Source organism: Paralichthys olivaceus, chromosome 13 (genome assembly GCF_024713975.1).
Source record: "Paralichthys olivaceus isolate ysfri-2021 chromosome 13, ASM2471397v2, whole genome shotgun sequence".
Classification (NCBI taxonomy): domain Eukaryota; kingdom Metazoa; phylum Chordata; class Actinopteri; order Pleuronectiformes; family Paralichthyidae; genus Paralichthys; species Paralichthys olivaceus.
The window spans coordinates 22,286,163-22,301,613 of NC_091105.1; the positions used below are offsets into that span (position 1 = coordinate 22,286,163).

Consider the following 15,451-nt stretch of genomic DNA (forward strand, 5'->3'; position numbering starts at 1 on the left):
CACGTGCAGCAGCAGCAGTCTTCACATGACCTTCACATCATGGCAGCGGGATGACGAGCATCAAGCTTGGCTGCAGAGGAGCGTCCTTAACCCCTCACGTCCTCTCGCCTCCCCGCAGCTCTCGCGATGACAGAGGCCGCAGCTGTGGTTGGTCACCGCCGCGTCACCTGACACGGAGGCTGGTGGGGGGAAAGTGGGCGGGGCGCTGCCAGCGCTGTGAATAAATGAATAATTAAATAAACAAGTGGATCTTAATCCTGTGACAACAGTGACGGTACAGAGGGAAGGGTCCAGCTGAGGAGGAGGAGGAGGAAGACATTGATGGAGGGTTGGTGATGAAGATGGTGCTGATGCCAGCCAGGGCCTGAGGTTCCCCCCGCTGACACACAGGGACAGGCGGACCGGTGCTGAGGATTATCCCGGAGACTGGAGGACGGAGGACAGGGAGGAGGAGGAGGAGGCAGAGAGCATCATCCGGAGGCTGAGCCACAAAAGGAAAAGAAAGAGGGGACCAGGGAGAGGATTTCCGCAGTTGGATTATTATTTTATTCGCTGCTTGAGGCTGAGATTGTTTCAGAGGATACTGGCCTTCAGGGAGAAAGTCAGTTCAGGATCGATCCAGGAACACATGCAGATGATCTCCGACATAACTGAGTGAGAATCCGACGTTCAGTTCTATAGTGGTGTCTATTATAGTGTTTATTTGTCCTGTTGTGTTTGTGTGTTAGTATTCATCTCTCTCTCTCTCTCTCTCTCTCTCTCTGTGTGTGTGTGTGTGTGTGTGTGTGCAGCACCACATTGGACGCTTGATTCTGTTGGACCTGCTTGGAGAGAAGATGTCGGGTCAGACGCTGACGGACCGTATCGCCGCGGCTCAGTACAGCCTGACGGGATCCGAGGTGTCCCGAGCGGTGTGTAAATCCACCACACACGAGCAGACCCCCCCGAAGAAGAAGCACCTGGAATGTGAGTTGAAGAGAAAACACCCCCCATTTATCGATCTCTCCATCCATCTATACTGTAACCCCCCCCCCCCCCCCCCCCCCCCCCCCCCATCCTCCTGTTCCTCCCATCCATTCATCCAGTGTGAGTCAGTGACACATTCACACACACACATACACACACACACACACACACACACACACACACACAACCTTGTACTTATAGCTTAATGATGACCCTGATGTCACCCATAGGCATAATCCGTTCCCTAGCCCCTTACCCTAACCTTAACCATCACAAGTAAATATCTAACCCCAGCCTAAACCTAATTCGGGCCTTAACCTGAGCCTTACCCTCAAACAGCCCATTGACAGTTAGGACCAACCATAATGTCCTCACTTTCCCAAGATGTCCTCACTCCTTTAGGTCTACGCTCCAAAAGGTCCCCACAAACTATCTCACACACGTGTGTGAGTCATCCACCGCTTCAAGCCCTGACATCTAACAATTCGATATTCACACTCGTTCGTTTTCTCACTCTCTCACTTCTTTTTCCTCTTCCTCTGACAATGCGCTCTTCCGTTTCCTCTGTGACTCTGCTAGTTGTCTAGCTCTTGTAGCTAGCCGTTGACGTTTAAAGCTCCAGCACAGTACACCAGGGTCGCATAGTGTAGTAGATGTACAGGGAGCACTGTGGCATTAACAGACATGCTAGTTTACCTATTATCAGTTTGTGTTCCATCAAAATTATTTTTAAACCGCTATCTTTTAAAGGTACAGTGTGTCGAATTTTGTGATATCTAGTGGTGAAGTTGCATGTTGCAGCTGAACACCCCTCACCTCACTCTCTCCTTCCAAACATGAAACAAAACCTGTGGCAGCTTCAGTTGTCATAAAAACCCAAAAGGTGTTCCAGTCTGGAATTTAGTTGAAACAAACTACTGAAAACATCATGAGGATTATTCTACATTCAATTTCTGCCAATAGTTCCCTTTCACCTAAATCTTACACACTGGACCTTTAAAGCATCTAGTGTTGCTTTTAAATTGAAGTTGAACAAACCAAACCTACCACATAATTACAGAAGAGCACCTTCACCCAATGTGCCGGTTAGATGAGGGAGGACACAGAGCCCTCAAAAGGATGCTTAACTTACCTGGATACAAACGCTGCCATCTTGCACACCTGGAGCCAGAGTATGTGCAGTAGTGATTGGGAGATGGAGCTGCAGCAGTGAGGTCCAGTTGATACGGTCTATAGCTGGAAAGCATAAATGCTGACTGGACTGAATGTGTAATGAATTTACATCATTGATGGACTGTGAATCAGGGCTCTCCCATTGGCTGTGGCTTTCAAAATGAATCGGTGCAACAGTTTCTACTGGATCATCAGAGAAGCGTTTACAGGCAGTGTGTCCATCTTCTAGTCTTTGTTGCTTGAGTCACTGACTTTTCATTCCCAGCCAGCAACTTTTTTTCAAGTAAATATAGCAAAAAAATCTAGAGATTCCTGTGGGAGTCAAATATTTTTTCCATGAACAGAAGATCAGGCACAACTCACCTCTCATTCACTTTCAGTTTCATACATGAATAAAGCACATGTGTTATAAGAACAGGATTTTAGGAGAGCAGGAGCAGCAACGGCAGCATTAGCTCTGAAGTGGCTTCCAAGTGAGTGCAGGTTAACATGTCGCCTTATCGGGTGTTTCAATCAGTAACTTATCACAGTTTATTACTTGTTCTATTTTCTAACAGAAAAAAACATGTCAACACAAGGAGGAATTCAATACGGTATTGTGGCATTGTGTTTATCATAGTTGACGTTTTAAATTATCTAGCGACATTTTGTGACTTTCCATTGAAAGTAGTTGTTAACAGTTGTTACACTGCACAGCATTTAAGTCTGTTTCCTGGTGCAGTTTGCTGATTTGTTGGTGTATTGATTTGTTCAAGCAAGGCAGTGAAAAGATGGAGGCAGGGTGTCAGTTCTATTTAAAATGTTAAAAAAGAAATGAGAAAAAGGCCCATAAAGTATTTAGAAAGGGTTTAATGCAAACACAATCCACAGATATGCAGCTTACACAAGATCATTTAGATGCTTTTTCACATTATAGTCATTATACCCAGTGAACATCCACACAGAATGATTCAAATATGAAAATAGGTATGTAAACCAACACATTATACGACAGTAGACAGAGGATGAGTGACGTTTGGGTAGGTGAGCAGGAGAAGGGGACTCCACTTATTGGATTTGGATGATATAAAAAAAGTGACAGCCACCTTTTCCTCAGGAGACCAGTGGAAATGGAAGGAGGTGAAGAACGCTAAGACATTAAGGGAGGGGGGACTTCCCATGAAAACTATGGTTTGACAAATTTTATCTAATTCTATTATCGACAACTGTGCGATGACTCAGCTGCACCGCAAATGCACTGTTGTCCTCACACGGCATGAGCCATGGTCGTCATAAACATTTCTGTCTGAGGAGATGGCATCAAGTTCAAGTTGGCAAACTCAGAGCCGGTTTGAGTTTGTGTCCAGACTAAAGGGATAAAACTGAACGATGAGCTGCATTCAATCCAATCACAACAAAGTGGAACATTTACCCACTTGCCAAAGTGTGTGTCAGCACTTTGCAGGTCGATGCCGGAGCACTTCTCTGCCACGTATCGTTTTCCTCGTCACCCACCGAAAGAAATAACAGATTGAGCAGTTATTAAAATTATTATTAAAATTTGGAGTTGGATTCACAGCTAAAACACGTTTTGAGCTTTTACCTGTTATCTCAATAAATTAAAGAATGTCACATCACAAATCTGTTAATACTTTCAGTGACAATGTGAAACTTTCAAAAGGAGGAATAACACAAAGTCCTCTGTTATGGACGTTTTAATTCATGAGCGTAAAGATGTACTTTACTGCTACAACCCTAGTGGGTCTGGTATGACCAGTTGCTCAATGATACATGGTAGCTAATATTAATAAACTGTTTCACAACATCTCAGCATAATAAACATGAAGATCTTGCATAAAGATAGATTCCCTTTCCAATCATCTGGACACTGTTCAACAAAGTTTTTCATTTAAAAGTTTTTTTGATGTGGAACTTGCTACAACTGTTCCATAAATCCCTGCACTTCTTGGGTTCGTTTAAATCCACAGTTTGAGCAAAGGGGGAAGTTTGTTTAACTTTCTTATTAAAAGAAACAATTCATCATGTGAGAGTTGGATTTGTTTCACCTTGGAGGAACAGCCCCTGAGATTCTGTCTGACATTATATTCATTTTCATTCCTTCCAAAATGACATTTACCCAGTCTGCTGCTCTGGGATACTAATAAATGTGCAGCTTCAGTGCTGTTACAAAATTATCAGATAAACCTGTTGGTGTGGAAGATTGTTGAATTCCCAGGGCAACATTAAAGATCCTTATTACTCACATTATTATTCTATCTAATTATACAACATTATTAATCACAATCATCATTAATATATAAATAATGTCCAGTTATTTATTGTTGTACAGAATCAATATCTTATACACTATACTGCATAAAAGTTTGTATTACAAATGAGTTCATTGATTCAATCACTGACTCAATCACTCATCCTCATAATTAGCCTCCGATTCCACTTCAAAGATCCTCCCGTCATGTTAATGCAGTCTGTCACAGATATTTCTGCTGTTTGCACAGAAACCACACAGTAACAGTAGTATGTTAGTATGTTCCTTTGGCTCCTGGACGTTGCAATTACTTTTAAAGCAATGTGCACATAAAAATGATATTAAAATACTAGAAGGTAACATTGATGTTCCTCTTACATTACAAATTCTTGTTATATATTACGTTTTCATGTTTTCTGGATTTAATCTACAGCGCTGATTACCAGTTTGACTGAAACTTGACAGTGAACAGAACAATTCACATGACAAAGATATCCTTTATCTTGCTTTTTTTGTCAGTATCCAAGCAATCTTTTTGTGGATCAAAAGATTTATAAATAGAAAATGTCAGGAAAGTCTGGAATGCAGGTACTAAGAGAGAAGTTGTTTTGTCTTAAGCCCAATAATGCTTCTGCGTCGAAGCTACACCATAGCTTACGTGTACCCTACCCAGAGCCTGACGCCGTATCTTGATGTGCACCTCCACAAAAATGTAACTACACGTCAAGGCGACACAGACCACAAGAGCTGTGATTGGTCCGCTTGGTCCAACAGATTGCCGCCATTTTTGAATTGAGTTGAAGGAATGAACACGGACGGCGTCTTTCTTTTCTTCATTGCTGTTTTTTAACAATCTATCAGCTCCAACTCCAACATGATCCACTCACCATTGTTCTGAAGTAAACAGAGACAACGGAGAAATTGTAAATAAGCGGACCAGAAACCGGAAGACACCAGCATAGACATCTATGCACAACTATGAATGCTCTGCCCTGTGTGTAAGCTAAGTGTGTACCTACGGCATATCTTTGATGCAGATGCATGAATTTGCCTTAAATTCTCTTTTTCTATTATCCAACAGATGTACAGACAAGTAAAGACTAAATAAATAATGCCACTAGTAGCAGTAACAGTAGAGTTGTGTCTCCAGAGGTTTGGCAAGAATATAGAGATATATTACAACTGAGATACTGGTCAGTAGTAGCAGCACAGTTTGCCTGGAACGCCTCATGGCCCCAGTGTGTCTTACAGAATGATCCTGATTACAGTAGTCGATGTGTGTGTTTGTGTGTGTATGTGCATGAATGCACAAAAACAGTCACGCATGCCACACGCTGTTGGCGACATCCCAGTACAGGATTTTTGTGATGATCCAATTGAGTCTTTTTTTGGAGCAGGGAGGTGCAGAGGAGGAGGTGCAGCTGTGAGTCAGCTGCCTGAATGGGCTTAAGTTTTTCCAGGCTTTAGGATAATGGAAATTGAACAAAGACCAAGATGAGATAAGTTTTGTGACATAAATTAGCCTTTGTGCCTTTTGTGCTGCAGATCTGAGCCCTGATCAGACAGGACACCGTTTTACAGTGACTATGTTTACATAAACACCAATATTCACCTTTTCAGAGTAAGACATTATTCTATTATAAGGCTGTGTTTACATGAGTTGCTAATATAATTCCAATTATATTCCCAATAACATGGTATTGTAACTGTAATTCATGTCATTACTTCCACTTCACCATTATGTTTGTTATTCTACCAGTTTTAAAAACCCAACCTGAAATAGTTTCATGTATGATTCTCACGTTTTGGTGTTTTCTCTCTAATTTATTCTAATTTTATTCTTCCATACACTCGGGGTAATGTGTGGTCAAGTAGTTGATAACTTCCATTTGTCGTAAAATGTCCTTCAGTAGGATATATAAAGCAATTAAGAAATACATGTCTACAGAAAACAGAATACACTACGTCTTAATTTGATTATTGCTCATTCCATGTATGACCTTATTGGGTTTGAAGTAATCAGAATGCTGTTTTCATGGCAGTGTCTTATTCAAACTATTGTCTTACCCGGGTTGATATCCAAAATATTGCTGTCAATATAAACGTGAGAGACGTTTTTTTCCCAGATGTTTTCTATCGCCAGTAAAACTTTTGCACTCTGCTCATGTGCACTGAAGACCTCAAAAATATATATTATATATTATTATATATACTACTCTTTTTTAAATTGTATAGGCTTCAACAGAAAAGGTAGCATGCCTTGTGTTTGCAACCTGCATAAAGGTGCTCTGTGGAGTCTTGGACCATCAGTAGCTCTTTGGAGTGATGATCTTATCTGCGGGTCCCCGTCTCATTTGGATCATACACAACAAAAAATCATGTAGGTTTTGAAATATTGAAAATCTGCTTTGTACTGTAATTATAATGTTATCAGAGAAACGCTCAGGGGATAGCTTTTGAACATAATTGATCTTGGTAGAGTAGCGTGACCATCAAACACATGTGCAGGCACGTGACTCAGGCCTGCGAGATGAATGACACCAGCAAGCCATTTTCACAGACACTACTGTACTACAGTAAATCCTATGATGCAGTGCTGTGTGGGATGAGAGTCAGACAGTGCTGTTAGAAATGTTAGAAATATAACGCTTAACGGCACAACACAATGTTCAGATGGAACAGTGTGCAATTTTATATCGTGGCACCTTGCTTGTTCAGTGGCTTATGGGGAATACTCGAAGGCAAGCGTTTTTATACTTTGGTCAGTATAACAACTGAGCTACTTCTCAGTGTGAATCCAAAGGCCTGGAGCATCGATCAGACCACGTGCAGTGTATCTGCTGCCCAGAGGAACACAACTAGAGAACCAGTGGGACAGAGTTTGAATGTCTGCCAAATGAAGCTGGCTCTGTTTCCAAAGGCAGGCCCGTCTGCTCCTGCTGCTCCTAATAGTCTCCATCTTTATCTACTCATGTTGCCCTCACCTCTTAATCCTCCAGCAGTGAAGAGCGTGAAAACAACTTTCCTTTGCTTTTTCTTCTAATCTTTACAATCCTTACATCATTTCAACGCAATGTGCATGATTTAGAGTGTGTGAGCAAGAGTTTTTCTGTGTTTGCTGCAATAATTATCACCTGTGCTGCTGCCGCTCTAAATCTAGTCACTCCAATTAACAGGTTTTTTAACACAGGGATGCGATTTAGCGCTGCCTCAAGCAAATGCAGCATAGATAACCTGCAGTGTGTGTATTTGGTGAGGGGGGGTTGAAGGCAGGAGGGTAAGCAGTGAAGAAGCATAAGCAGCGTGCTGAGTCTCCTTTGGCTGCTATGGAGCTGTTACCACAACATGAGTCACCATCAATATGTTGCCACATGTGAGAGGCAGGCGTTCTTGAAAAAGGGAAAAGGGGAGAAGAAGGTGGGGGGGGGGGGGGGGGGGGGCTGTAATCCGAACCAAAGTAACATGTACCTGACATATATTAGTACATATATATTACTACAGCTGCACAATTTGCTGTGCCTGTGGCCCTCCAAAATGTACCAGGGAGGAGCATGAAACATAGTCACCAATAGAAAAATCATTTCACTTTTACAAGCACAGCATAAAGCAATTCAAGGTGACCCTGGAAAAGTACAGGAGTCTAATAATTACTATATGAGCAACAGTAAATGTTGTATATTTAAGCATTATTCCTGTATCTGTGTCTTTTATAGAATCTCTGCATGCTCAAAAACTGTGAAAAAAGAATCTGAGCTTTACTCAGAAAAATCAGTAAGTCAGTATAAGCTTGTGGTTGATAATTGTATAAGTAGGTATATGCATGAAATCTACTGGTCCTCCCACATTTCTCCTTTTCTTCATCCTGATTGTCTCTTTCCGTTTTAACACTATTGCCCCTACTCTGTTCTTCTTTCTTGTTCTCTACATTAAAGTGATTCAGTATAGTGCCTGCTTAATGGTGAGTTGCAGTCAACAGAGGAATGTAAAAGAAGGTTGGTCAGAGGGCTGAGCATGCACTGCAGTGCTGATCTCACAGCGTGTATCCTTGAAAGCCCCAGAATGGCTCTCCAGTGTCACACTGTGTGGGAGGTGGATTGTCCTACTAACAGTGTGTGTTCAAATTAATGACCTGGAACCAGGAACCCCCATACATCTGCTGGCAAACCATTATTTCCTGAGCAGCTGATTCAAACTGATTTGCTTCTCCTTTCTTGATAGCAAACACTTCTCTCCATGGCTCTCTCTCCTGTTTCTGGTGTTCTCTGGAGGTCGTGATGCCCTTAAGCCTCTGAGTCTTGGATAAAAACATTAATTTGCTGTGCAGTTTTATCACAGTAGTTTTTTAAAATCTGGGCAAGATGCACGATGTTCGTCCACAGACCAATGAACAGTCTATTTGCTCCTCGGTCGCTGAATGAGAGAACATCACTTAATCTACCTGTAGAGGGTTTATGAGACAGCTGTTCCTGTAAATTACTTTAGTGCAAGGCATTTACAGCAGTGAGTGAGCATTGATGGCAGACTGAACATTACATCATATGTCCACACTGTACATAAAGTCTACAGCAAAAGTGTGTGTGTGTGCGTGTGTGTGTGAGTTTGTGAGAGTTTGTTTGTGTTCATCATGGCAGTGTAGAAGTATGTTTATTGTGCTGGCCTATGACACTACCAGGGGCTGTCCAGTGATGGCTAGGCTGTTTTAAGGTCTTGACCTTTAAATGTAAAGTGCCTTGAGATAATGTAAATTATGAATTGGCGCTATATAAATAAAATTGAATTGAATTGAATTGAACAGACAAAATGTTAGCTACAGAAGAAATACCAAGGTACCCATTTGATTTGCTGTTTCAGTATCATAGCTTTACCCAGAAAGCATCTCTCAGCTTACACCAACCTAACAGTAGTAGCAGTGAAGCCAGGCAGAACAAGCACTAAAGCCCCATGCTATAAGAAAAATTGAACCTCATTTACTACGAATCATGTTTTCACAGTAAATGTGTTTGCTATAGAGAGACAGAGAGAGTGTGTGTGTGTCATTGTTTAGACTGTTGACCAAATGAAAGACATGACTGTTCCCCAAAAGTGAAGCCAAAGCGCCTTGATCTCTACCTGGTGGCTTGCTGCAGTACAGGTCATAAATTCCACCTCCATGCTAGTGGATGGGACATAGACCGTTAAATTATTTTTTTCCTGCCATTTTAGATGGTTCTTATCTCGATGATGTATTGTCAAGTGTTCATTTTTCCAGTAAGTTTGGTTTTAATTATGAATTATTCGATGTTATAAAAAACAGGGTGACATTTAATGATTGACAGCTGAGATCGACTCATGATTGGTCAAGCGTGTGAAGTGGTCAGTAGATGAGTCATCCATCTTAATATACAGTTTATGGTTTAGACCTACATTTAGTTGTTTATGCATGCTTGGCGGTTGTCCCTTAGTTGTAGTTTGACACACTTACTATCATTCACATTTGTTGCTGTGCTAGTCTAGTAAAATTAGGGAAGGGAAGTATGTGTGTTTTGAATCTTATTAATCTTGTTTTATTTTACACACTCATGTTTACTCTCATATATTAACTGAGTTTGTGTATTTACATGTGATTTTTTACTCATGAGCTGCACCATAGCAGAAAAGCACCACTCCACCTACAACTGAGTGAAATGTCATTTTAAAGGTCCAGTGTGTAAGATTTAGGTGAAAGCGAACTATTGGCAGAAATTCAATGTAGAATAAATCTCATGATGTTTTCACTAGTTCGTTTCATCTAAATTGTATGAATTGTAGTTTTCTTTACAACAGAAAAGACCCTTTATATTTAAATACTTTATATTTACATGGAGGGGACCCTCTCTATGGAGGCGGCCATGTTTTTTACATTAGTCCAGACTGGACAAACTAAACACCTTTTGAGTTTTTATGACGACTGAAGCTACCACAGTTTCTTTTTCCTGTTTGGAAGGAGAGGGTGAGGTGAGGGCTGTTCAGCTACAACATGTAATTTCAACACTAGATATCACTAAATTCTACACATTGTACCTTTAAGTCTAACTGTCTATATTAAGTCTAACTGTCTATCTGTGTGCACCAGTTTTCTCATATGTCGATTCCAGCTTCTCCTGTTCCTGCATCCCATTGGCCTCCCCTTTGTTTGGCTGCCACACCACATTGGTGCGATGCTACGCTGGTATACAGTGCATTCTGGGTAATTTTTCTCTCCCCCTGTATGTTGCTTGAGGCTGAGAGGAGCTATAAATAAATGCTGCGCTTTCATGAGCCGTTCATGTGTAGCTCAACAAGGCAACACTCGTGCAGCATGGTGTACATCACGCTGCACTCTTAAACACAAAATGCTCACTGAGCACACCAGTCCTCTTGTTTCATGTGTCCTCTCCCATTCAACAATACTGATCTAATGAAATATGAAGATTTTCAGGGTAAAATAACATAAATATTTATCATAGAGGTTATATGAAGGACAGGTGCTGTATATGAATGCAGTGGTGGATGAATTGTTTATTCTTTCAGCAGCGTAAAGCCTGGTATGACTTATGTACATGTGGCCCTATCAGCCTGCTACTGTGGGAGTTTGCACCTGTGACCATGCTTTCTGAAGAATTAGAATGAATCGTTGATGCCATTGCAAATATGAGAGCTTGTTGCCTAGGAAACCACCTTGGCATGTCCCCAGTGGTAAGTTAGTCAAAATCCATCTATGAGAAAGACGAGGTGGATGTTGTGTGTGTGACGCTCAGGCTTACGTATATGCTTGAGTTTCCTGCGGTGGATGCATGCTCTCTAGCTCAGTTGTACTCACACACAGGGGCTTTAATATCAGTTGCATTTATTAATGTGTTAAAGGGTTGCATTTGAAACTGGAGACCTGCTCGGTATGTTTTGAGTTTGATATTGTTTTGATATTCCATAATTTTCCTTTTGTCCAAAAAGGAACAGGTCACACATATTTTTTTAAAACAGTGTAAATTATGTCTGATAACGGCTGTGTTCCATGTCTTGCATGTACCTTTTACCTGGTGTGTAAATACCTAGTGTATGTGGGTTTACTTAAAATAAACTACAGTGCCCATTAGGGCTGTACGATATCGAAAATCTATCGCCTTTGTGATATCAACATGCACAATATACATACACATATACTCAAGATATACTTGCCTCTGCACACCCATAGCTGCCATAACCTGGAAAAGTAATCATCTTTGTGAGATTCAAGAAGATTTATACAGAAGCAGCAAGCAAATACAATGAAATAAAAACAATAGGTGAGATAATATGCAGTCAAAACCTAGGGTTGTATTTTGTTTGATCAGAACTTGCCTGCCCTTCATTGTATTGGTCAATGAAATCAGAGAGCACGTGTTAATAGAAGAGGTTGCACGTGTCCAGACGTTCTCTTTATAGTCTTTCACTTGGTTGTTCACATGAAAAATAACAGAAATAGTTATGTCAGGCTTGAGAGAGAAATATTAACCCTGCTCCTCTATTACCTCTGTACACTTGGCCAGTCACGCTGAGAAGCGGTTGTGAATATATCTGTTGAACATAACAGGAATGGTCGGGCACCCCTCCATCAATAGGATGTCAGTATAGTGTAAAGCTAGGGGGTCTCTGAAGTGGTTTACACATCAGATAAAATGCCCTGGCAGGGAATAAATGGGAGTTCTCGAAAAAAAAAAAGCCGTAAAAAACCTTTAAAAATAGCATTGGTGGTTCAGTGGTAGAATTCCTGGCTAACGCATCGGTATACTACCTTAAGCCAATGAATTGTATATCCATGGTGGGTAGTGGGTAGTGATCAGTATGTCCATACCATCCTTCTAGTCTAAAGTGCTTTGGTAATGGGCTAAATGATTCATGATCCTCTGTGTTGCTTTATACCATACATGGAATATGGATCCAAGCATAGTGAGCGTGTGTGCTAGCACTTGTCAAGGGCCACATACATAGCTGCCTTACACCCTATCTGTGTCTCCCTATTACTCACACTCACACATATTTAGTTGAGAAGGAACTTGTGGGTGGGAGCTGAGTCAAGAGATCCTGCTGAATTGTTGCTCAGTATCTCAATAAGAACAGAGACTCTCTGTCTGCTTCTCTCTCTCTCCCTGCAGGATTAGGATTTTTTCTACTGCAGTAATCCAACACATTTTCAAATAAACTCATGCCAGTTCACAGTTGGACACTTAAGTAACCCATTGAATAGTGGTTTTATTAAATATGTGATTCATACCACTTTGTGTTTGGCTGCTGTTTCCTGCAAAAAATAATTAAGTGTATGAAATCTTCTTCATTTACAGGTATTATTTGCTGCAAATTCATTATCTTCCTCTCCTCTTATTATGACACAGTTTAGAGCAGTGGTGAGGTTGCTACAAAGATTTTGTCTCACAGTCTGGCCAAAGCACAGACCATCACAGTGGGAAAGAGAGAGAGAGAGAGAGGCCGACAGACGGAGACTGAGACGGAGAGATGAAAAGCGTAGGATGATGAAGGCTGCTGACTCATCAGCCCTGTAGGGATTATCCTTCACATTTTGTGTGTGCATATATGTGTTTGTTCACTGCCTTACTACTGAAGAGGAAATGCACAGCAGTCATTACTGCACAACGATAGCATGATAGAGGAAGCAAATGAGCCAGCAGGCTAGTAGCATGACTGTCAAAGCAAAGTGACCTTGAACGCCTATGTTCCCATAGCTACTAAGGGGCATTTGACTTTATCATCATGGCAAGAGAAACCTGTATTTTAAACATAAAAAATAATGTACCATTCACATGTCCATAGTCATTGGCACCAGAAATGATCTCATTGTAATGTTAGTGCAGAATAAAATACATTTAAATTGGAATTTTGTTTATAATATGCCATTGACATCTGTCAGCAGGCTCCTTAACTGCTGGCAGTAAATGTGCAGACATGGAAATGACACTATTAATGAATCAAAGGACTCAATGGTGGTTTCTCTGTGTCCGCCGTGCTCTGCTGAATCAAGTCTTTTAAAATGGTGCTGGCTACGTTTTCATTCCTTCTCCCTCCATCATCATGTGCACGCATACTTCTTGTCTCTGAGTACATGCCCTGAGGTTTGCCATGGAGGCCTCTGACCTCAGTGGTCTGCCACTAAATACATACATTCAGTGGATATTAGGCATGCTAAGCATTTGGTAGCTTGTCCTCTTGGTTAGCTTATCACATTAATACAAAAAAGTTATAACTTCATGCTACATATACCATGCTTGCATTTTAGCATTAACAATAAATTATACTTGTTAACCCACTGGGGGCAATTCATGGTTCCATTAATATCTAATATGTGAACTGTTTAATTATACAGGCCATTTGATTAAATATTAATTTAAAAAAAAAGGATTATTGTAGTCCTACCACTGACATGTTGGAAAGTTGTTTCCAAGTCCCTTACATTATGACCTCTTGTACTGTTTCATAAGCAAGAAAGATGATCATTTTTATTCCCTATCGTGTAATTAGAGGATATATGATATATTTTGTTAATACAGGAGGTCTTATACCTGATCCAGTGTGTTGTCGAAGAGAACCCTGTCGTGTTGACTGGGATCTGTAGGGCCTAAAGTTCACCTCTCATCACAGCCGAGTCTTATGTTGCAGTTTCTCCCTCTCTCTGCTGTGGAATATTCCACTCTCATTTTGCCTGTGCTCGCAAAAATGACTGGCTGCAGAAAGAAACAAAGCAGCCGCAACTGTGACTCATACAATGGTGGCATTATGTGAAGTATACATTTAAAAATAATTTCATTTAGATTCAACATGGCAGCTTCCAATGCTCCTTTTGGTTGCATGGATATGACTTGCAATTGCATCCAATGCTGACAAATAACATCTGGTTATAGTTTATAAGAGATGCCTCAGGTCTTTTCATGAAGAATAGCCAAGAGCATGTCTTCACACAACTGACAATATCATAAAAAGAGGCTGAGCCTTGTCCTATCATAAAAGTTATAAAACAGGTAGATGAACACTGAACACATCTGAAGGTATCTCATTTCAATTGCTTGCTTGATGAAACACTCACGCTTACAAGTGAATGGTGTGTGGCTGCAAAATACACATATTCATTTACTCTATTATGCATCTATTTGTCATTTATAACCCACCTGTCTCCCCTTTCCATCATCACTACAGTTTTTGACTAAAGGGTTCTTTGCACAGTGTTTACCTGGGAGTCGCTCCCCTGCTAATATCCCCCACTTGACCTGTTCCTTCTCTTCTCGGTGCTTGTCAGACCTGATCCAGGCCACCCAGGAGTCCACTGTGAATGTCCCCCAGATGGCCGACACGCTGATGGAGAGGGCCGGCAACGCCAGCTGGGTGGTGGTTTTCAAAGCCCTGATCACCACACACCACCTGATGGTGCATGGCAATGAGGTGAGCTTATAACACGAATTATATACAACCCAAGTGAGTACGGTTCAAATGTAGTCTTTCCCTGAGCATATGAATACTACAACTAGAATGCATCGCTATTTCAACTCTTCTCTGCTCTATTGGGTTAGGCCATTTGGGTTGGCCATGTCAGACGCCACAATGTTCCCATTCAAGTTCTACTGTTGCCTCATAGTTTGCTACATTTTCCTCAGTGGCCTCCATGGAGTTAACAAAGGGACTGACCTTCTGTTTCCGACCTCCGAACCCATTTTATGTCCTGACAGCTGAAGAAAAGCAAAGGCTCTGAATGGACCTGAAGGGATAACACAGACAGAAAGACAGATGCTGCTTTACTGCCCATTAAATTATCCAAGCTGCCACTGAACTGTATATCAAAGGGGACGGGGAGCTATTGATACAGCAATGTGACGGAGAGGAGACAGTATATTTAAATATTCATTAAGAGAGTGAAGGAGAATGACCAATGGAGAATGAGAAGACAGAGAGATACTGTGAGATCAAGTTATTATCTCATTTAGTCATTTATTCATTTTCTATATCTACTATTCCTTTTTCATTTTTGATTTTTGCTTTTATACCAGTACACGAGCAGCAAAGATGGCTAGTGGAGGTTTAATGGTA

General features: G+C 41.1%; 1 protein-coding gene across 16 annotated transcripts in view; it reads left to right on the forward strand.

Annotated features, from left to right (window-relative positions):
• The first annotated feature begins 221 nt into the window (after positions 1–221).
• snap91a (synaptosome associated protein 91a) overlaps positions 222–15,451 on the forward strand; it is a 47,005-nt gene continuing 31,775 nt past the window's right edge. For 10 of the 16 annotated variants that reach the window (XM_069536697.1, XM_069536696.1, XM_069536701.1 and 7 more), the window contains exons 1-3: positions 223–654; positions 792–966; positions 14,667–14,809. In XM_069536697.1, coding sequence (XP_069392798.1) covers positions 837–966; positions 14,667–14,809 — 273 coding nt within the window. In that variant the 5' untranslated portion in view covers positions 223–654; positions 792–836. Of the gene's footprint in view, positions 655–791; positions 967–14,666; positions 14,810–15,451 lie in introns of all 16 variants that reach the window. The other 6 variants (XM_069536698.1, XM_069536705.1, XM_069536709.1 and 3 more) reach the window with 4 other exon arrangements.